Source organism: Phocoena phocoena, chromosome 4 (assembly GCF_963924675.1).
Source record: "Phocoena phocoena chromosome 4, mPhoPho1.1, whole genome shotgun sequence".
NCBI lineage: Eukaryota > Metazoa > Chordata > Mammalia > Artiodactyla > Phocoenidae > Phocoena > Phocoena phocoena.
This window is the reverse complement of record NC_089222.1, coordinates 62,990,168-63,010,368: the sequence shown is the minus strand read 5'-3', so window position 1 is coordinate 63,010,368 and position 20,201 is coordinate 62,990,168. Positions and strand designations below refer to the sequence as shown.

Here is a 20,201-nt window from a genome sequence, read left to right as displayed (position 1 = left end):
CGCCAACGCTCCCGGGAGAGGGAACCGGGCTGGTGACGTAAGCGCGGGGGCGTGTCCACCCCCGCGTCACCACCCAAAGCGGGCGGGGCGAAGCGGACGTCACAGCCACACAGATGGGGTCTGGGGCCGAGTCCGGCGAGAAAAGCTCGTCCTCTGCTCCCAGACCCGACTGCGGAGTGACCTGAAGGCAGGAGGGGTGGGAACCGAAGGGACGGGGCACGGACAAAGACTCACTGGGCCCGTGCTACCGGTCATACTGCATGGGGACAGAAAACCTCATTGTGTCCAGGGTTCTCCTCTTTTCAAGATGAGACCTTCAAGCCATAGGTTTCAGCTATAGACGGCCTGAAACCCAGGGCCTTCACACACGAGTCTTCATCACATTCTGGTAGGAGCCGAGACAGGCAAGTGTGTTCTATGAAGTACCCCACAGCTGTCTCCCCCTTCTCCCCTCCTAATCAACAGTGAGCCTTACCATGTCCACTTTGAGGGCCAACCCTCCAGGAAAGACTCCCTAGCCCTCCCGATCATGGACAGGGGAAGAGGCAAGAGGGGTGCCAAGTTACAGAGAACAGCGCTACAGTGCCAGCTCTGGAAAGGAGGTTGCCCACCTACCCAGACCCCTTCTCCAGAGGGAGCAGGCCATAAAGCAGAGAGGCAGTGAGCTTAATTGAATTCATGTTTAATAATTACAGGCACCGTGCCCCCCCTTCCCCCTGCCCAGGCAGCAGCAGGGGTGGTGCAGGGGCTGGGGCGTATGCCCCCAGCAGCGAGGACGGCAGTCCCAAGAGTGATTTTTTCAGAAAATAAAAAAGGACCAGGGGCAGGCAGTGGTGCCCCCCCCCCCCAAGACACACCAAATCTCAAGACTTTATATATATCTCTGTGCCCCAGGGGGAGGAGAGGGACACCTGGCAGCATCCCAGAGGGGAGCCCCAAGCAGCCCCAAGCCATCCTGCCTCTTCAGCCACTTTATTAACTCAGACATCGCACTACAGGCACCCACTGCCACTGCCACTGCCGCTGCCGCTGCTGCCACCCCCCCTTGCAGTCCGGGCGGCTGGCTTGGCCATCCGAGTGTCCATGGGGCTCCAAGTCCCCGGCCCCACCCACCCTCAGTTGTGGTCAGACTCCTCCTCCTCGGCCTCACGAAGCCACTTGAAGAAAGCTGTGACAGATTTAAGGGCCACACCCTTGCCCTGCTGTTCAGCGGGGTCCTTGCTACTCTCCCAACTATAGAAGGCGTCCTCCTTCACCACGTCCTCATCGTACAGCGCATCAAAGAACATCCGAAGCAGGTCTGCAAGCAGGCAGGACAGCAGTTACAGGCACGCTGCCCACAACCACTCCATCCCCCCTCCCAGGGATCCCTCCCCTAAGCTCCACTGCTGAGACAAGGCCCTGACCCACCGTGCTGACATTTGTGTGTCTGGCCATTCCAGAGTAACTATGTCTCTGACAGGATGCTTATCTCATGATCTAAGAGACTGATGTGCAAGAGTGAGTCACTTGGCCAAAACTCAGAAACCTACATGCACACCCTCAGATCCACAACCGCTGCCTATGGACAGCCTCCCACCCCCATCCCACAGCAATGGCAGCAACAGGTTATTTATCCCAAGCTTGTTCTCCAAATCCCATGCACACCCATCCCGGGGACCCTATACAATCAATTATCCACTCTGCCCTGTATTTTCAAGCCCAAGTTTCTCCCATCTAAACACAAAAGGCCTCCTTTACAACTGCTATCTCTTTACAGCCAAAAAGATCTGTCTTTTGACAAGAGATTAGTTGAATTCAAAGATTTTTGTCTATACTTGCTGTTTTCTTTTCCTCCTGATTCAGGTATTACTCTGTCCTTTCCAACCCAGATCCTGCCCCTTGCTGTACCAAATACTGTTTCTGCCAGGGTGGCCTCCGTGTTTTCACACTCCAGAGGCCCTAACTTTCAGATCTGCTCCTATGGAATCCGGGCACATCTAGCATTACGGACCACTTCCCTCTCCTAAAATCACTCTGTCCTTTGTTCATAGGGTCCTATCCTCCTTTGGTCCCTACCTGTGGAACCTCTACCTCCTCAAGGCTGTATCCCTTGGGCAATCCTATATCCTCTTGTGACTTGCACATGTGTTGCCCGGTGCCAGCAGTTCAAGAGATGGGCCTCCAGTCCTCACCTCTTCCTCTCCAAATGAAATCAGATACCCAGCTGTCTACCTGACTGACATCTCTGATCACCCCTTCCAGGACCACAAACTCAACATGACCAAATTCAACTTGACCCAGTGTTCCCTACCGCCCAGTGAATGGCACCCCCCACTAACACCTCACCTGCTGAAACTATCCTGGGAGTCATATATGTCTTCCAATCTCTTACCACCCGCCCCCCAGGCCAGTGTGTGTCTTGAGTCTGCCCACCCCTCTCCCATCTCCATTGCCACCAGTGAGGCTGAGTCACCACCAACACACCCCTGATCTGCTGATCCGGCCACATTCACATTCACCCCACTCCAAAACACTCTTCCCACTAATGGCCAGGATGATCTAAAAACTAAAAAAGAATGTTTAAAATCCTTGCTTAAAATCCCATAAAGGCCCTCTCCTATCCTTAGATCAAAGCCCAAAACTCATCCCGTGGCTTACACAGCCCTGCATGACCTGGCCACATCCATCTCTCCACCCAACTTGCCTCACATACAACTGGTTGCTGTGCTCTCCCACCCACACTGGTATTCCTTCAACAGTTTTTACCTTGCATCATGTTTTCTACCTCAGAGCTTCCCTTAACACACAGTTCCTTCTTGTCAAGTCTCCCCCTCCCACTTGTCATTTAGCTCCCATGTGTCAATTCCCACTCATTCTCTGACTAGGTAAATTCTCCCAGAGAGTACCCTTGCAAGATCCATTTTCCAACATTCATCTTGACTCCATGCCAACATGGGAACTATGCTTGACTTAATCACTGCTAATTATCCCAATGTCCTGGCACATACCTGTTTGCTAAATGCATTAACCTCAGGCATGTTAACCTAAGCCTCAGTCTCCCAATATGGAAAAGGGGGGAACACCATCTACCCTAAACAATAGTTGTGAGGATTAACTGAGGCAAAGAAAAGCAGCTCAGCCCTGTACCAGGCAGAGGGAGCACAGGATACTTGGGAAACGTTACCATTTATCACCTCTGCACTCCTGGCATCTAACAGTTGGCTAGGCACAAAACAGGTAGTCAATTAACCTTCAAGGCCGAGTCTTGCACTTGTAGGTAAGGAAACAAACAAATGTTTGTTGCAGGGGAAAGGACTCAACCATCAGGATATTTTGCTCTCCAGTGACCACCCACTTCTCCTGGATTGAGACCCTTTCCACAACTGCCCCTACTATCTGGTAGTTCCTCCAGCCCACCCCATCCCTGTGGCCTGGCTCTTACTGGGGGGCTGTTCTAAGGTCACTACAAGGGCCTGGAGGGCATAGAGCGCCTGCAGCTCCTTCTGCTCGTCACATAGGTACTTCTGTAGCAGTTTCGCTCGCGCTTTCAGCACCGCAACATCCACTCGGAGAGGAGTCTCAACTACAGGGAGGAAGACAGGGATAAGTGGAATAATGCACCCTCAGCCTGGTTCAGAACTGGAGACAAAGACAAAAACCTCCCTCCCTCCATATCTGTTGGGCCCACCCTTGCCCCACCAACTCCCTGGCTCCTCTTACAGATAATTGCAGAATAGCAGACAGTTGTCATGAGAGCTCGAACTAGTGTGTTGGATGCTACCTGCTGCTCATTCACGTTGGCCTGTGAAGAAGAAAGACAAATGGCCCATAAGTTCTGAATTATGCCTGGAAGGCTCCATTCTTGCTGCCCTCACTTGCACTACCTTCTCCTTTATCTCTCTTCCCCAATATCCAGGAGAAATATACCTCTATCCAGTCAAACACCCGCTGGTTACTGCTGCCCTCCTTCAGCAGCTTCTCCAGCTGCTTGCTCAGCTCCTCAGAGGACAGCAACCTCTGGCCAGGGGCTTCTGACTCCTCTCCCAAGGTATACTCCACCTTCTGCAAGGAAAAAGGCCCACAGTTGGGAGGTAAGTGTGTCACGTGAGATGAGGGAAGAGGAAAAGGACTGGCTGACCCCAACTGCTAGAGTTAACTTAAGTCCAGCTGCAAACCTGCGCAGTGACAAAGGCACCGACATCCTGGCCTTCAGGTAAAAATTCCTTCCAGCTGAGTCCAGCCTCTCGCCACAGCATCCCCACCTTCTTGGGACCCTGGAAAACATAAGACCAACTTAGCAACTCTCTTTCTCTCCAAGAAGCTAACAGCTCCACAAATATCATCCAACAAATGCCTACTGAAAGCCCACTAGGTGCCTGCTAGCAGCTCAGAATGCTACAGAGGTACTGAATGGGAACAGTACGCCTACGGTCTAGTAACGGACACAAACGTCAGTCAAACAACCACCCCAAGTCACAAGAACTCACCCACCACCATGCTATGAGACCTGGGGGATGGCCTGAGACCTCTAGGAAAATGTCAATTAGCTGTCACAGGATTCTCAAAGAATTACTGGACCACAAAATGTAAACAACCAAATCCAAATATCTCATCCTAGCCTTCCACACTCATCTACATTTTTTTCTAAAATAGCTTAGTTTTTCATTATTGCAAGTAATAAATGCTTATGGAAGAGAAAAACATCTAACAAGTATGCTTATTTGGTTCCCAAGTCCAGAAAATTTTACAAGTAGATGTTAAGTCCCCACCCCAACCCAACACAAATCAGAAATCTTCATGTAAATGGCAGTTTGAGTTCATTTTCTGTAAAGGGCAAGAGATTCTGAAGCCATCACTGTTTTACAATAACAGACATTCAGGATGACGCCATCAACCCTTGACAAAATTACTGTACTTCATGGATTTTAAAAATGCCCATTTTAACACCACTAAAACTGAGTTGTCTCACAGTTGGCATATTACCACATTTTAAAAATATGACCATGTCTTTTCTTTCTCAGCAGTGCATACATAAGATGTTGTAGAATCTATGGCACCTTAGAGTCAATGAAATACATAAATAGTCCCATATGCTTTTTCTTTTAAATTATTATTTTAAATTTCTCAGAAACTATCCTGGTACATATTTCTACCTAAAACAAGTAATATGCTGCTGAAAGAACAATTCCTCTCGATTCAAAGACTTACTCCTCTAAGTTCCAGATAGCTGAACTCTTTTAAAAAACTGCACTTCCCAACAACTCACCACTACTAAGTACCACACCCGACTTGCCTTTCCCATCATTTCACCCTTCTCCTTGCTAATCAAAATTAATTTTAACAAAGCAGTTTCTGTTGTGAACGTTACCAAATAGACACCCTTTTGCAACTTCACAGTACTTAAGGCACTCCATTTCAGCTATTTTATTTCACACTTTACTTCACACTGTTGTTTTCATTAAGCTGTCGTTTCTTTTCCAACCTGTTTCCTAACTGTGTTTTTATTCACTGCTATGCTCCCAGTACCTAGTATACGGTAAATGTTCTAAAAGATGCTAGTTGAATGAATGAGTGAATCAATCAAGGGCCTAGAGCCTTAGATTCTCATTCTCCTCCAGCCTTGGCCAGAACCTACAACAGGCACTAGTCTGAGGGAGAGTGCCAGCCTCGACATTTCCTCTCCCAGGTACCCACACAGCACTACCATCCCACCAAAGGACCACGAGGCTTCAGGGTCACTGCCAGCACCCAAAACCACATGGTGGGAAGAGAAGTTCTCAACACACTACCTCTGAAAGGCTCTCTCACTCACCATGCTTTTGCATAGGAGCCCCAGGATCTCCAGCAACAGGGAAGCTGCTTTGCCCAGGGGTCTCAGAGGTTTTGTAATCTCCCTACAAGAGAAAAATCCAGTGTTGATAGCCTTCCACGCCCTCTCAACACACTATCCCATCCCTCCCTAAAGCCGGGGGTCTAAGTTGCCACACCTCCCCTCCCTCTCCTTCCTGTTTTTACCTCCCCTGAATTCCACCAAAGGGGACTAACCTGAACAGCTCCCCCATGGGCACCCCACCTTCATGCAGAATGGGCGTTACCAGTTCTGCTAGGTAGAGCCACACATGAGGGATGTCAATTTCCATGTCTTCAGCCAATTCCAGGATTTCATAGAGCCTGCAAAGAGAATTCAAAGTCAGCTAGGAGAGACAAGCTGCACTCCTACCCTCCTGCTGGGGCAAAGGCACGGCTAAAGGATCAACCGTGGAGCACTTCAGCAACACTTCCTAAACATGGGGCAATTATCTCAAACTAAGGCCGTCGTCTTCTCCTTAGATGGCTCACCCCCAACCCTGCCAAAAGTTATGTTGACCAGGATGGCTGAGGAGCCTACATTCTTACCTAAGGTTCCACGGGTCCTACAAAGGAGGGAAATTTGTGTGTATGTAAAAGTGGGAGGCCCACCAAGTCATACCCTTGGTAGTACTGAGCAGTAGAGAGGTGCCCGGCACAGAGCAGCTGGTGCAGCAGTCGCCCCATGTGCTCACGGGCAATGGCGCTGCGCTCCAGTGTGGACTCGATGCCGTGCCGCACAAAGATGAAGAGCAGCGAGGGCGAGGCCAGCTCCTGCACACACTGAACCGCCTCCTGCAGGGGCGCAGCGCACAGAAGAGAGACCAGTCACTGTCTGGCCCAGACCCTACACCCATGCCTGTCGGCACAGGCCCCTTCCCGCCCACCCTGCTGTCACTCAGACCACTCCCACTGCTTACCTTCATGTCATTGAGATGGAGGTATTCCTCAATGATGGCCCTGGATTTCTTCTCCAGCTCCTCTTCAGAGAGCGCAGCCTTCGGGGGACTCACAGGGGGCAGGGCGGCTTCTCGCTTCACTGAGCATAGAAAAACAGATCAGAGATTCTTCAATTCCAGTCTTCCTAGCAAGCAGGGTCTGGAGCCCTGAAGACACTGTCTGGGTACTAGCTAGTCCCAAACCAGCCCACACCCTTCCCTTCCCCACCCCCCAGCCCCTTACCAGCATCCCGCCCGCGGTCCCGATCCTCCGTGAGGCTAGCTGCCTTGCGCAGTCCCTCAGGCTGAGAGGGCCGCTCTCTACTCCGCTCCTCCACTTCCTTGCTGAAGCTCCGCTTGGTGGCGGGTGTCCGTGCGCGATCAAGCCGGTCACCACGGTCACCTCCCCGCTCACTCCGCTCTAGGCGGTCTCCCCGGTCCCCAGCTTTCTCACCTCGTTCCCGGCTCAAGCTACTCCTGGAAGAAAGACAGGCACATCGTCTCTCACCTGTACTGCCCACATGCACTCCTGTTTAACTATCCAACATGCTGAGCAACTGTCAGGCCTTGTTCTTGTCATCAGGTATATGCCCCAATCTCAGCCGGAAGCTCTGAGCATTACAGGTGTAAGGATTCCTATGGCAGCAGTCAAAACCCAATCAGTACTCCCAGTGTGAAAACAAAGACACCGAGGAAACCTCACCTCTGTACCACACGTCTGTTATCTGTGCTTTCTGTAGGTACTGCTTGTTGAAGGGCTGAGAAGCGATTCAAGGTACTAGTAGCTGGACGAGCAGCTTCTGATGCTGGGGAGGGAGAAAACCCAGATTAAAACCTATTTCCGTACATCCTATCTCTTACTGGCCAATTTAGGATGCTCGGTCCTAGTCCTGACACTAGAGTAGTTCAGTCCCTAGTGCCAAGTACACACTGCCTGTATTACCTAACTAACCACTCTGTAATGAAAGCCCCTGGTACAGACAGAGAAGACGCTGCCCTCAGGAGAGCTGATTCCTAACCACCCAGCTCTTTACAGTGGCCTCCATACCTGCATCGGAGGGCTTGGCTCCTGAGCCTCCACTGCTACCCTTGCCCCAGCTCAATCGTCCTCCAGGTGCAAAGAGCTGGTTGTTAGAATCAATGGAGCCAGGCTGAGGAAGGAAAGGGAGTGAGAGTCACGGGTCTGATCCAGCCAAAGCCCCCGCCAGCCCTCACCACACACAGCCGTAAGGGGCCCAGACCAGGGGCCAGGAAAACTTTCCCTGTAAAGGGCCAGACAGTAAATATTCACTACAGACCAGGCAGTTTGAACTACTCAACTCTGCCGCTGTAGCACAAGAGCAGTCACAGACAATACTTAAAAGGGATGAGTGTGGTTATGTTCCAATAAAACTATGCACACTGAGGGCTTCCCTGGTGGCGCAGTGGTTGAGAGTCTGCCTGCCGATGCAGGGGACACGGGTTCGTGCCTCGGTCTGGGAAGATCCCACATGCCGCGGAGCGCTGAGCCTGCGCTCCGCAACGGGAGAGGCCACAACAGTGAGAGGCCCGCGTACCGCCAAAAAAAAAAAAAAAAAAAAACAATGCACACTGAAATTTAAACTTTATATAATTCCTTATCACAAAGTATCGTTCACTTTTTGATTCTTTTCAACCATTAAACAATGTAGAAAACTCTCATTCTTAGCTTGCGGGCTGTAGAGAAGGAGGGAATGGCTGGATTTGGTGTGCATGTCAGGGTGCTGACCAGTGGTCCAGACCAATGTGAATACATCCCCTAGAGCTGGCAGTCCCGTCTCTAGCAATCTAACCAGCTAGTCTAAGGGGGAAAACTGAGCTGTCACCTTCCCAACCTCAGACAAGTGAGGGGATTAAGATCCAAACCTGTGCTTAAGGCCCATCTGACCCCTCTTTATCCTCCCATCACTGACATCAGCCCTTCCAACACACACACCCCTACCTTCGTGATCTTAGTGAGCCGTGAGGTGTCAATAGGGCGGCTGCCCTTGCTGATGGGCACTGTGTTCCAGCCACCATCATCCACAAGCGGAAGGCCACGGCCTGGGACAAAAAGGAAAGCATACTGGAATGATGGGTAAGTCCCAAGAACCCTGTTCGCGAGGGCTGCCCCCAGCCTCCCTTCCTCAGATCCTCAGTTCCATCATGGGGTCTCAGTGGCCCAGACACGTGGCACTAACAAGAAGTCATCAGTGGAAAGCACAACCCCTCACACTGTCCCTCCTCAGTCCCAGCCTCAAACTCACTGATGGGTGGGCCTGGAGGGCCACCCCGACGCTTGTCGCCGCCCTTGGCCATTAACTGCTGCACTTTTATGTGCTCCCGATGCTCCTCCATCTCAGCTTCCTTGTGGATTTGGTCAATCGTCTTGGGACCCTGGTCCCCTCGACGCGGCACCCAATTGCTCTGTGGCGACAGGCCAGTCACAAGGTAATTACATCAGACAGGGCCAGACAAAAGTGTCAGGAACTGGGACTGTGGGGTCAGAGGCAGCAAACAGTGGGAAAGAGGGGACACACACCCGTCGCAGATCCAGCACGTCTTGCAGCATAAAGCGGATTCGGGATGAAGTCTTCTTTTCCTTAATGATTTTTTCCATCTGGTTGAAATACTGATCCATCCGGGGCTAACAAGAAGCAAAGGGATCAAGTTCAGGAACTTCTAAAACTTCACCTCCAACTACAGACCATGCCCCTCCTCAGGCCTTCAGCTCCGCCACTGTAGCTCAGTGGCACACAGTGCCACTCAGACACAACAACTGGGAAGGGTGTCTGCCAGTGGACCGCAGACCCCACGCGCTTCAGCCTGTCCTCTCCGATACCCCAGGAGCCCCTACCTTGGCCTTTTCAAAGTCCAGGTCTTTGCCAATGGTGGTGAGCAGACGGCAAAGGCATTCGAGGGACTCTTCATCATGGTTCTTAAGTAGTTTAACGACACAGTCGTGCATGATTGCCTCTGTTAACATCTTCAGCTTGAACAACTCCCCGATAAACTTGATATTCCCTAAAGAGCGCCGCCGGGCTATGTCTCGAGCCTCTTCCAGCTCTTCCTTCAGGCGTCCCCGTTCCTCTGCCTGCCGGTCATGGGACAGGGACCACATCAAAAAGACAGCCAGCCACTCAGCTAAAACTGTTCTCTCTTCCACTATCTAGATTCCTAAACCTAGCAGCAAGCACTCACGTCCTAAGGCAGAGAAACCCCCAAAACACCAATATCCCCACCCCCACTTCTGCAGCTGAGTAGCATCTGGGTGAGCAGTGGAACTGGGAATGGAGTTTCTCTCACCGTAGCAGCTTCATCCATCTCTTTTTGCTTCTTCTCAAAAACCTCATCATCATCTTTGTCTTTTTCAAACTCTTTCTGACATCGATTTAACAACAGTTTTCGGAAGTTCACAGTCACTGTTGGCTTTTCTGTAGTGGGCACTTTCAGCTGTATGTCAAAGAGAACGCCACATTCAGACTAGTCCAGGGCAGGGAAAACCCTCCAAAAGTCTTCAACTACCTGACCCAGGAAGACCTCTGGCCCTGGCTCTGCCACCAACAGCACAGGATAGAGAACCAAGAAACTGGACTCAAGAGTCTTAGGAAGAGAAGTGGGAAGCTAAACCACAAGGTTTATAAAACAGTGGAAACTAACCGCCATGAGGCAGCGGCACATGTTGGCATAGGCCACGGAGAAGTTGGGTTCTGAAATGGCCTTCTCGAAGATGAGGTCAATGACCCCTTTGAGGCGTTCCTCGGTGTCGATGGCTAGCTGCGTCACCTGCTTCATCAGCTGCTGGAACATCTGGGGTGTCAGCTTATTCAGGATGGAGCGCACCCTGCGGAACAGGTCCTGGAGAGAAGAGGAGACAGAGAAAGCATAGAATCCAGTGAGGTTTTCAGAAGAACAGGGGCTGCTGGGAGGGATGGACAAAGTAGATACCAGTGATGAGAATGGACAGAGGCAAAGAGGGCAAGGCTGGCTCAGAGGGCAGACCTTGCAAAGAAGGAATGGAGACCAAACCACGACTTGCAGGTACCTGGGTTTTGCTGCCATCAGTGTCCTCCTCCCCTCGGTCCTTATCAGTCACTGTCCGCTTGCTACTGGGTTTCCAGGCCTTCTCTGCTTTGTTCAGCTTTATATCTTCAGTCATTGACACCGTGGCAATGATCTTGCGTGGTTCCTTTCGGGGGCCCTGCTGAGATCGCCGGGGTCCCAGACCAGCCTGCTAAGCAAGGAGCGGGGACAAGAGAAGCCACGGAACTAGTCAGCACGACCTACTACCACTACCACACATCTCCAGGGCAGACTTCTCCCCACCCCCACAATGAGATACAGGAAGCCAACACCCCCAACTCCCCTTGCCAGTCCCACTCACCGGCCCTCGGGGCAGCTCCCCACCTGGCCCACCCCTCGGGGGCCCACGGCTGCTAAGGGCTGGTCGGCCAAGGTTGGCAAAGGACGGAGTGAAGTCTGGGCCACAATTTATGCCTGGAAGTCTGGCGGGATCCAGTGACCGCAATGGTGTTTTATTGGCCTGCGAAAAGGATAGGGAAGGTATGAGAAACAGGCTAGGGCTAGCTACTGACCACTCTTTCAAGACCTCTGGCTCCTCCCCAGCCAGCCAACCTGCCCAAACTTACCCTCTCCCTTAAGCCCACCAACCTTATCCAACACCACATCACTGATATGGGGCAATCCCTCTGGCTTCTGCATACTGGCAAAGATGAACTGAAAGCCAAGCAGGAACTCACGGTCATAACGCTTTTTCTCCTCAAGGTTTAGAGGCTTCCACTGATCTGCAAGGAAAACAGGATGAACCAATCACACTGCTTTCTCCTGGGGCCCTGGTAAGCATACTCAACCCTTCTCAACCCTTCCTTCTGCATACCTGACTTATATTCATACTTCTGTTCCCCCGGCTGGATGTTCTCAGCATTTTGAATCTTGTCTTCCTTTGAGTCCCAGGTCTCGTCTGCTTCCTCTGGTCGCGGGGGCACACTGCTGCCCTCAGGCTCTGGGCTGGGATTGCTGCCTACAGGAGGCTGATTTTCTACCTCTGGTACTCCTGGGTTCACCTGTAGCCATTGGACATTTTGGTTGCAGTGTGACCGCTGTTCCATACCCAAACTTTGCCCTTCTCCCTCCACTTTCTGATCCCTTACCTCCTTGAAGGCATCTAGAAGGTCTCCTACAGCCTCCTTCTTATTAAGCTCCTTAATTTTCCGTCTCCTCTTTGGCACAGATACTGCCACTATTTGGGGGGGAGGAGTGAGAATAACTTAAGGAGTACCCCAAACCCCTCAGAAAAATAAAAAGCAGCCACTGTACAATATTCCCTTTTTTCATCACACCTTCTCTTGACTTAGAATTCCTTAATCTAACCCTTCAGTTAGATGGAATCTAACCCTTCCATTACAGGGCTTCTATGACCCAGATACAATGTCACAAGAAGTCATCAATGAAAAAAAAGAACCACACCCAGCGTGCCCCACCTCTACCATCCAGCCACACCTTACCTTGGGTGGCTGATGCCACCTCCAAATTCTGGGACAGGTGGGCTGGGACAGGGGTGCTCTCTAGAGGGAGCGGTTCCTCTCCTCCCTTCTCACCCTCAGCTTCTCCTTCCTCTTCCTCTTCTTCCTCTTCCTCCATGTCCTCCTCCTGAGCAGGGGAAGCAGCTGGAGGAGCCACAGCTGGAGTGGCAGAAAGGATGGTGGGGGGAGCCACCGATGCTGTAGCCTCCTTGGCCTGCTCCTCTGGTTCACTGACGGGGCTTAAGTCCACAGCTGGTGGCGAGGGGGCTCCGTTGAGCAGCTCCTCAGGTTGGGCAGTTGGAGCAATGGGCATGGGGGATTCAAAGGGACAAGCCGGGGTAGGGAGAGGGGCAAGCTCCGGGCTCGACTCCAACTCTGGTTCCAAATTCTCAGATAGGACTGTGCCATTAGGCTCAGGAAGAATTTCCACCTTGTGAGATGCCAGGGGGGTGGGAACCTGGAGAGGACTGGAAGAGAACTCAGATTCTGGAACTGGTTTGCTAAGTGTCACTTCTACTTCCAGTATGGGTTCAGCGAGGGGAGTGGGTTCTGGAGAGAGGCAATATGGCTCCCCAGTTTCAGGGGGCATGGGGGTTGATTCTTCTACAGATGTTTGTATCATCCCCGTTGTCATAGTGTCCCCAGGAATAGGGAGTACTGTGAGATTAGGCTCAGACCCCGGTTCCAAGACTGGGGGTGGTGATGGGGTTGGAGAAGGTGATGAAGGCTGGGATTCTGAAGGGCTGTGCTCTGGGCCAGGCAGTCCTGGCCGCTCCCCAATGATTGCTCCCTGCGACCGGTCATCTGCACCATAGGAAGAACGAGTAATTAGAGGCAAGTCCTTCACTGCTACTGCTCTTCCTCCTCCCAGCCAAGCATTCCCAACCTAACAGCCCCCTACACACACACACCAGTCTTCTCCCACCTAGGTCTTTTCCATTCTCACTCAAAATCCAATCTACCCTAAAATCTGACTACCTGACACCTAGTTCTTCTCTGAAAAGAAAACAGGATGAACCAATCACACTGCTTTCTCTGGCACCCAGTTCAAGTCACTCCACTTCCTTGGTTTTTTAAATGTTCACACTCCTTTTCCCCATAAAGGCTCTGCCCCACCTGCTTACTTACCTGGCCGGACAACAACAGCAACCTGGGGTGTCTCCCCATTAGCCTGAGGCTCCAGACCACCTCCCGTCTGCAGGACACAAAGGGTTACCAAGTTTGCCCTGAAGAGTCCCACAACCCTTCTTTACTAGAGCCATTTCTACTTTAGCCGCCTAGAAATCCAGGAAAGCAGGGAAATAAATCCCTTATTTATTGAAGAAATAAATAAGTTGGAGAAAAAGATCCAGGGACCTAGGAGTCCAGGGCAAAACAGCCATCCCAGCCAGGGCATCACTCAAAGAACAGTACCTGGGGAGGGGTGGGTGTGGAGGCAGTGCGGGCCCCAGACATGATCTCCTCCGTGATATCCTTCCCTCCTTGGTTTGGGTCTCGAATTCGGATCTGGGGGAAAAGAAAGCTACAGGATGAGTGGGAAGCAGGAGGAACCCACCTCTCCACCCTGCCCCACTCCTAGGACTCCCCACCCCTCACTGAGAAGCAGGCAGGTGGGTGCCAGAAACTCCATGAGTTCTACTGTCAACCCATCCAGCTGCTCTTATAGTCTCCTCTTGGCCGCTACCCCTAAGACACCCTTGACCTCACAGCAGCCACGTACATCACAATGCTCCTCCCTCCCTCATCCCTGCCCAACCAGAAGTCCCCAAGAAGTGGCTGCATGCCCTGGGGCCCAGGACCCCCATATAGCACCCATCCGGCTCACTTGTGGCTAGTCTGCTTGATCTCTGGGGGCAGAGACCAGATCCAGTGGGTGGAGCGAGGGTGACTCAGCGGCTTCCCCAGCCCTGGCACCCTATTCTGGGCACCACGCCCAGGGCTTGAGGACCGAGCAGAGGCGGAGGCCTCAAGAGCTTCCAGGACTGGGGGGTGGGGCCACAGAAAGCAAACCATTTCCAAGGCAAGCCACCAGAAACCCAAAACCAAACTTAGATGTTACGGACCCAGGACCCAGGTCTCTAAGGAATTTCCCCACCAGACACTCCAATCTTCCAGTAAGCTTCTTCTACACGGAAATCTTAGCACCTTACAAAGAACCTAAGCACTTCACAGATCCCCATTCTCTGCCTACTCTCAGCTGAAGATCTCCCTCAATTTCCTGCTCCCTGACCCACAATGTGCCTGACCTTGATTCTCCCTTTCCCAGATATCCTAGAGCCCCCTGCTGCTACTCACCGTCTTCCGCTCCCTCTTGGGAGCAATCTGGGGTGGCTGGTTCATCAAAACCGGCGGGGGAGCCACACCAGTGGGAAATTGCTGCACACCCTGGGCTGGGTAGTAGGCGCCAGCTTCGGGGGCGGGAGGGACACGGAAAGGAAGAACAGTGGCAGGGTCAGAGCCCAACCACATACAAATGCCTGCTTGAACACCTCCCACCCCCTGGAGAACCTCTCATCACCCACAGCTGGCCCCTCGCCCTGCCCCACCCTCCTCCCCAAGGGAATGAGGTGTCTATCAAAGCTGGGGAACCAGTCTGAACTGCGTTTACAAGAATTCCTAACACTGACACACACACCCCTTGTAGGCAGGCACTTCTTCCCCACCACACACCAGCTACCAGGACTATGTCTGCTCCTCTTCTACCCCGTAAGGTAACACGTATGCACCCCACCCCCAGCAAAACACACACATATACTCTGAGAGAGCAGCAACTACTTAACCTGAAACAGAATCAGGTCTTTGGCTGGGAATGATAAAAACAGATTTGCCAACCCTGTTCCATTCAACCTGAGTCCAATTCCAGTCTCCAGCCCTTTGCTAAGGGGCAAGGAAACAAAAAGTAACATTATGAACCAGGCCCAGGATGAGAAAAATTCCTTAAAGCAATGGTCTCCAAAATGGGATACATTCTTTAATATCATCCATAACCTCCACTTGTTTGTTTCTGACAAGCAACATTAAGTGCTATTTGTCTAAATTATGCATACGTATAACAAACAAAAACATACATTAAAAGTACATACTCAAAATTTTTCCTGATGGTCAAAAAATTTTGGAAACCACTGCCATAAAGAACAGACTAATCCTTTCCTAGAATATAAACGAAAAACAGCTACAGAAACCTCTCAGATCCACGTTACATGGGCTCCCCCCAACCATGGAACGAGTGTCACAGGGAATATTTACTAATATGCCTTCAAACTAGTGCTTGAACTGTATTCCTTGACATGGGGAGGACTCCAACTCTCAGCAACAGTATAAAATCCTCTCCGTACCACCCCCCAACACCAGTTACATATTAAGCACCAATCCCTGCTACCCCTGTCATTTTTAGACCAAGAAACAAGGCTGGGAAGGGTCTTAGCAATTAATAGGTGAGTTTAGATGCTCCCTGGGACTCACTCACACCTGACTCCCTCCCCTGCTTACCGTAGGTCCCAAACTCTGTAGGGCTTGCACCCGGATAGAAGCTTGGGGCTCCCGGCTGCACGGGATACTGCTGTGTCGGGACAACATATGTGGAACGCCCCTGGTGGAGGGGAAGGGGGAGAAGGAGGGGAGAGGAGTTGACGGAGCTACGAATACCATATCAGACTACAAAGAGAATATAAGGCAAGACAGGACAAGCCAACTCTAGGCAATGACCAGAAGAAAGTCCCACCTCTGGAGAAGAGATGGGACTGGGGGGTCAGGGTAAGGAAAGTGGGAGTTGGGGTACAAGGTTGTGTGGCCTCCAGCCCCCAAGCCTCCAGCCTCACCTGTCCAGGGATGTAGTAGGCCCCCTGGGAGGCTGGGTAGGAGATCTGGGAAGGGATCATCATTACTTGGGATCCAGCAGGGTAGACATGGGCAGCTGGGCCAGGGCGGGCGGGGGCTGCACTCTGCACTCGGGAAGCTGCACTGCTCGGGGGCTGGGCCCGGCTAGGGTAGAAGTGCTGTCAGGAGGGAGGAAGGCAGTTGGCACTGGGAAGGGGAGGAAGTGGACAGCAAAATGGCCATTCTGCTATATCTCTAGTCTGGACAGAAGTGCCAGGGGCTTTGGAGCATGGGGACCAACACTTCCAAGATTCACCTGACCAAGTGGCCTCTTGTACTCACAATGTGCCCTCCAAACTCAGATACACACTTTGCACTCTGCATATTTACTCCCTCCTTGCCATGCATACTCATGTCACCTCCTCCAGTCCATCCTTCAGCAGAGGCTTCCTAACACCCAGATGCATCATGCCTAAGTAAAGCCTTTTTCAGCAACATACTCCCCAGCATGCACTGCTCCACCCTAAGGTACTGAGGAGCTAACCGCTAACATGCAAGTCTCCCAGTTCCCAGATACGCGCTATGCAAGATTTAGCCCCTAACATGCATTGGTCAGCCTCAGAATGACAACCTGGACAGCAAACAAGTCCCCACCCTGAGGAACCCCAGTCCCTGTCTCTAGCCCCTGACTAGGGTGGAGGGTAATGGTGAGACCAGGAGAGAGTCCAGGATTAGCAAAGGGGTATTACCTGCAGAGACCTGAATCCTCCCTGAGAGCACATGGGGACAGGAAAGAAGAGAATTATCCCCAAGGTGAGGGGAAAAGATGAAGGAAAATATGAAGGACGCAGGACAAGAATCCTCTCCCACTTAATGAGGAAGAATTTAGGGAATAGAGAAAGGCAAGAACCAGCTGGAGTGTTTATCTTCCCACAGTCCAAAGAGAAAGAAGGGATGGGGAATGGAGCAATGGCAACCTCCCAGTAAAAGGAGGAAATAGGAAAGCAGGGCCCAAAGAGCTGGCAGCAGGGCCCAACACTGCCCCCAATTCTTAAGGCACCAGGACCCCTAGTAATGCCATCCCCACCGACCATATACTAACCGAGGGGCCAGCCACCGTAAGTAATCAACAGTGCGAAGTGCAGAGCCCCATGAAAGAACACATAGCAACTGTCAGGAAACTGGGGCAGGTACAGGGCCTCCGTAGTTTCCATCCTAGGCCCAAACTGGCCTAAGCTTTACGTGGCTCCCACCCATGTCCCCTACTCCCCTCCCCACAGCCCCTCACCTGGCGGGGCTGAGAAGGCGTGTTCATTTGTGTCGCTTGAGGCGTACTGAACACCACCGGTGCTGTCTGCCCCGGGGGAAACGCTGGCTGAAGGGGGGAGACCAGATTTCAGCAAGAGGGGAAACCCAGGTGGGGCAGAAACTCAAGCTGGTGAAGGGGGCAGATCTGTGGCAAGAGCCTCAACAGTCCACATATACCCTCCCCATGACAGCCCCTGGGAACAGCCCAGGGGCCATGTCTCAATTTGGCAGCAGGAAGCTGCACTTTGCCCTGACACAGAAAGGGGTGGGAAAATCCAGAGGCTGGAACCTGTTCCTGACCCGGCTGCCTGGTCTCCCCAACCTGCACCCCAGTCACTGCTAATTCCTCCCTAATTACCTGTGGGAGTCCAGGGGATGGGGCAGGTGGGGGGCCTGTGGGCTGTGGAGCTTTGTTCATTTCATTTGGTGCCACATCAGGGTCCCCCCAGCACCTGTTGGGAAAGAGAGGAGCTCAGAAAGGGGAAGGGACCCAAGCTGAAGGCAAATGGAGTGGGGGAAGGGCTGAAGCAAGGGCTGGGGCCCGCAGTGAGCCCCGGAGGCGCCAAGCGGGTGAAGGAACATTAAAGACCCAGCTTACGCCCCCACCAACACCCTGTCAAACCCACACCGCCTCCAACCACCCCCCTGGCCTGCTGAAACAGCCCCTCACTCACCCCCTCGGTTAAGAATAAATCCACGGTGCGGCCTACAGGTTCTGGGCATCCGAGGGCCTGGGGTTGGGAGGTGAGGGGTATCAACCTGGCTCCGCGGGGCCCAAGACCAACCAGACCGGAAATTCCAGGTCTCGCTGGCACCAGGCTCCCGGATCACAAACGGAGCTAGCAGCTTCGGCCGTGGTGTCCCCACCCCCCACCCGGGGACACCGGGTTCGGGGCCTGGCCCGGGGGCACACGAGGCACGCCTGCCGCGGGTGACCGCGGGGGCACCCGCGCGGGGCCAGAGACGAGGCCTGCCGCTGCCCAAGAGTGGAGGCCAGGAAGGGCGGTAGTCGGGCCGTAAAAGGCCAGGCGGGCGGCGGCCGAAGAGGAGCCGGTTTGAAGCAAGTGAGGGTCGGCCCGGAGGGCGGGCGGGGCCGGGGGCTCCTCCCTGCCCGCCGCCGCCGCCTCCTTCCCCTGCGCCCTCCCTGCGCAGCGCCGGCCAGTGCCAAAGAACAACGTGTCACTTCCCGGCGGCCGGGCCGCAAAGGGGGGAGGGGGCGGCGGGCCGGGAGCCGCGGTGCCTGCGCCCGCGGGGCCTCCTCGGGTCGGACCGAGGTGGCACTTAGCGGCCGGGGAACCCGGCGCCCTCCCAGCCCGCGGGGACCGCATATTCCGGCCCCGCGCTCCCCCACCCCCACCCAGCAGCCAGGCCGGGCCAGGCCGGGCACACGTGGGCCGGGGATCAGGCCCTGGCGGGCCGGGGCCCGGGCTTGGGCCACGGGGCCAGGGCGCCGGGGCGGCGGCGCAGGGTAGCCGGTCCGGGCCCGGATGGCGGCGGATGCGGGGGGAGGGGGTGGGGGGGCCGGGTCGGGCCCGGACATGGCGGCTTTACCTTCAGTCTCCTTCAGTCCGCGCGGCCGAGCCCCACGCAGCCGCACAGACGTAGTCCACAACCATTTCCGGCTCCCCGCACGGATCCCGCTCGGCGGCCACCGCTTCTCCGCAGGCGCAGCCGGCGCCCCCACGTGACCGGCGCAGAGGGCGGGGCTTCGCCCAGCGCCGTGGAGCACATGGGATTTGCCCCGCCTCGTCATGTGACAGCCACTGCCCGCCCCGTGTCCCCTCCCGAACTTTGGAACTCCCCAGACCGAATCCCCTCTGCGTCTCTGTTCCGCGGTTCATTCATACTTCGAGCAAGTACTTATTGACTGCATACTGTGTGCTAGGCGAAGTGCTGGCTGAGGGCTGAGAACACTGAAATTAAAGACTCAGTCCTGCGGAAGTAAATCTTGGACAAATACGGAAAGAAATACGAATTAGGCAGCTTTGAAATAATGTAACTTTGATCACTGAAGACCTATTAAACTGAATGTTACACTAAAAGGATTGAAACATTCTAAGTAGGGAATTAGTAGATTTGTCTTTTATAGAGATCGGCCACTCCCAGGGAGGGACTAAAACCAATCACGGAAAGTTCAAATAGTGATGGAAGAAGTAATCCAAGACCTCTCCTTGCCCGATAGCCAAGATTTTGAACCGCCTGAAGGGACACACTAGAGCCACATCTAGTTACTCAGAGTCAGCCTGGATTTTAATCCAAACTCTGCCACTTACTCCCCTGGCGATGTACCTACTATCTACCTACTTAATACCTGTTGTAAAATGGGGATATTTGAAACGAGGCAGTCTGGCTCAGTTCTGGGCTTTTACCCATCGTGCTTTCACGCTATTGGATTGTGAGGATTAAAGGAATTAATTTTTGTGAAAGTGCTTAAAACTGTGCCTAGGTATCTAGCTCTGTTTTCTCTCTCTCCTCCCCACCCCCGTCTCTGTATACAAACACATATAATCTCAAAAGAAAACATTTTCTTTGCACCAATGATGAACTGGTCACTCAATATATGACCTTTGTGATCTCACTTAATCCTCACAATTTCCTACAAAATGGGTTGTATTATTATTCCCATTATATCTGAGTAACTGAAACTCCAAAGAAAGGAGAGCAAAATAGACACACAGAGGAGGAACCATAAGGAGAATGAAAATGCAGATCTAGAGTGTTCTCTGTTACACTCTTCACTTGACTTCTGTGACTTTATCATGTATGGCTG

At 52.9% G+C, this 20,201-nt stretch overlaps 1 protein-coding gene and 1 non-coding gene across 4 annotated transcripts; both read right to left on the bottom strand.

Annotated features, from left to right (window-relative positions):
• Window positions 1–956: 956 nt before the first annotated feature.
• On the bottom strand, window positions 957–17,897 carry EIF4G1 (eukaryotic translation initiation factor 4 gamma 1). Of its 3 annotated transcripts, XM_065876042.1 has the most exons (32): window positions 17,790–17,897; window positions 17,412–17,498; window positions 16,873–16,893; window positions 16,126–16,302; window positions 15,797–15,896; window positions 14,603–14,715; window positions 13,721–13,813; window positions 13,436–13,502; window positions 12,290–13,111; window positions 11,936–12,024; window positions 11,662–11,848; window positions 11,436–11,569; window positions 11,149–11,307; window positions 10,810–10,995; window positions 10,425–10,622; window positions 10,071–10,217; window positions 9,622–9,858; window positions 9,307–9,411; window positions 9,032–9,191; window positions 8,728–8,828; window positions 7,816–7,918; window positions 7,471–7,573; window positions 7,012–7,244; window positions 6,750–6,868; window positions 6,452–6,624; window positions 6,028–6,153; window positions 5,795–5,876; window positions 4,158–4,256; window positions 3,910–4,044; window positions 3,703–3,784; window positions 3,425–3,565; window positions 957–1,300 (listed from the first exon to the last, which is right to left on the bottom strand). In XM_065876042.1, the coding sequence occupies exons 1-32, from the start codon at window positions 17,847–17,849 to the stop codon at window positions 1,116–1,118; spliced, it is 4,824 nt and encodes a 1,607-aa protein (XP_065732114.1). In that variant the 5' UTR covers window positions 17,850–17,897; the 3' UTR covers window positions 957–1,115. The 3 variants fall into 3 exon arrangements, with proteins under 3 accessions (XP_065732114.1, XP_065732112.1, XP_065732113.1); XM_065876040.1 differs by lacking the exon at window positions 16,873–16,893 and having other exon boundaries at window positions 10,810–10,998; window positions 17,790–17,849; XM_065876041.1 differs by lacking the exon at window positions 16,873–16,893 and having other exon boundaries at window positions 17,790–17,849.
• Window positions 8,908–8,983, bottom strand: LOC136122979 (small nucleolar RNA SNORD66). Its single transcript, XR_010655868.1, has one exon. It is a non-coding gene; the product is annotated as a small nucleolar RNA SNORD66 (small nucleolar RNA).
• Window positions 17,898–20,201: the final 2,304 nt, after the last annotated feature.

Excerpts from the sequence above, each read along its gene's own strand:
- EIF4G1 (XM_065876042.1), bottom strand. The coding sequence starts at position 17,849 with ATGAACAAAGCTCCACAGCCCACAGGCCCCCCACCTGCCCCATCCCCT. Across the intron at positions 16,303-16,872 it reads GAGGATTCAGGTCTCTGCAG|CACTTCTACCCTAGCCGGGC; the intron begins GTAATACCCCTT and ends CCCTCCTGACAG. Across the intron at positions 9,859-10,070 it reads AGATGGATGAAGCTGCTACG|GCAGAGGAACGGGGACGCCT; the intron begins GTGAGAGAAACT and ends CATGACCGGCAG.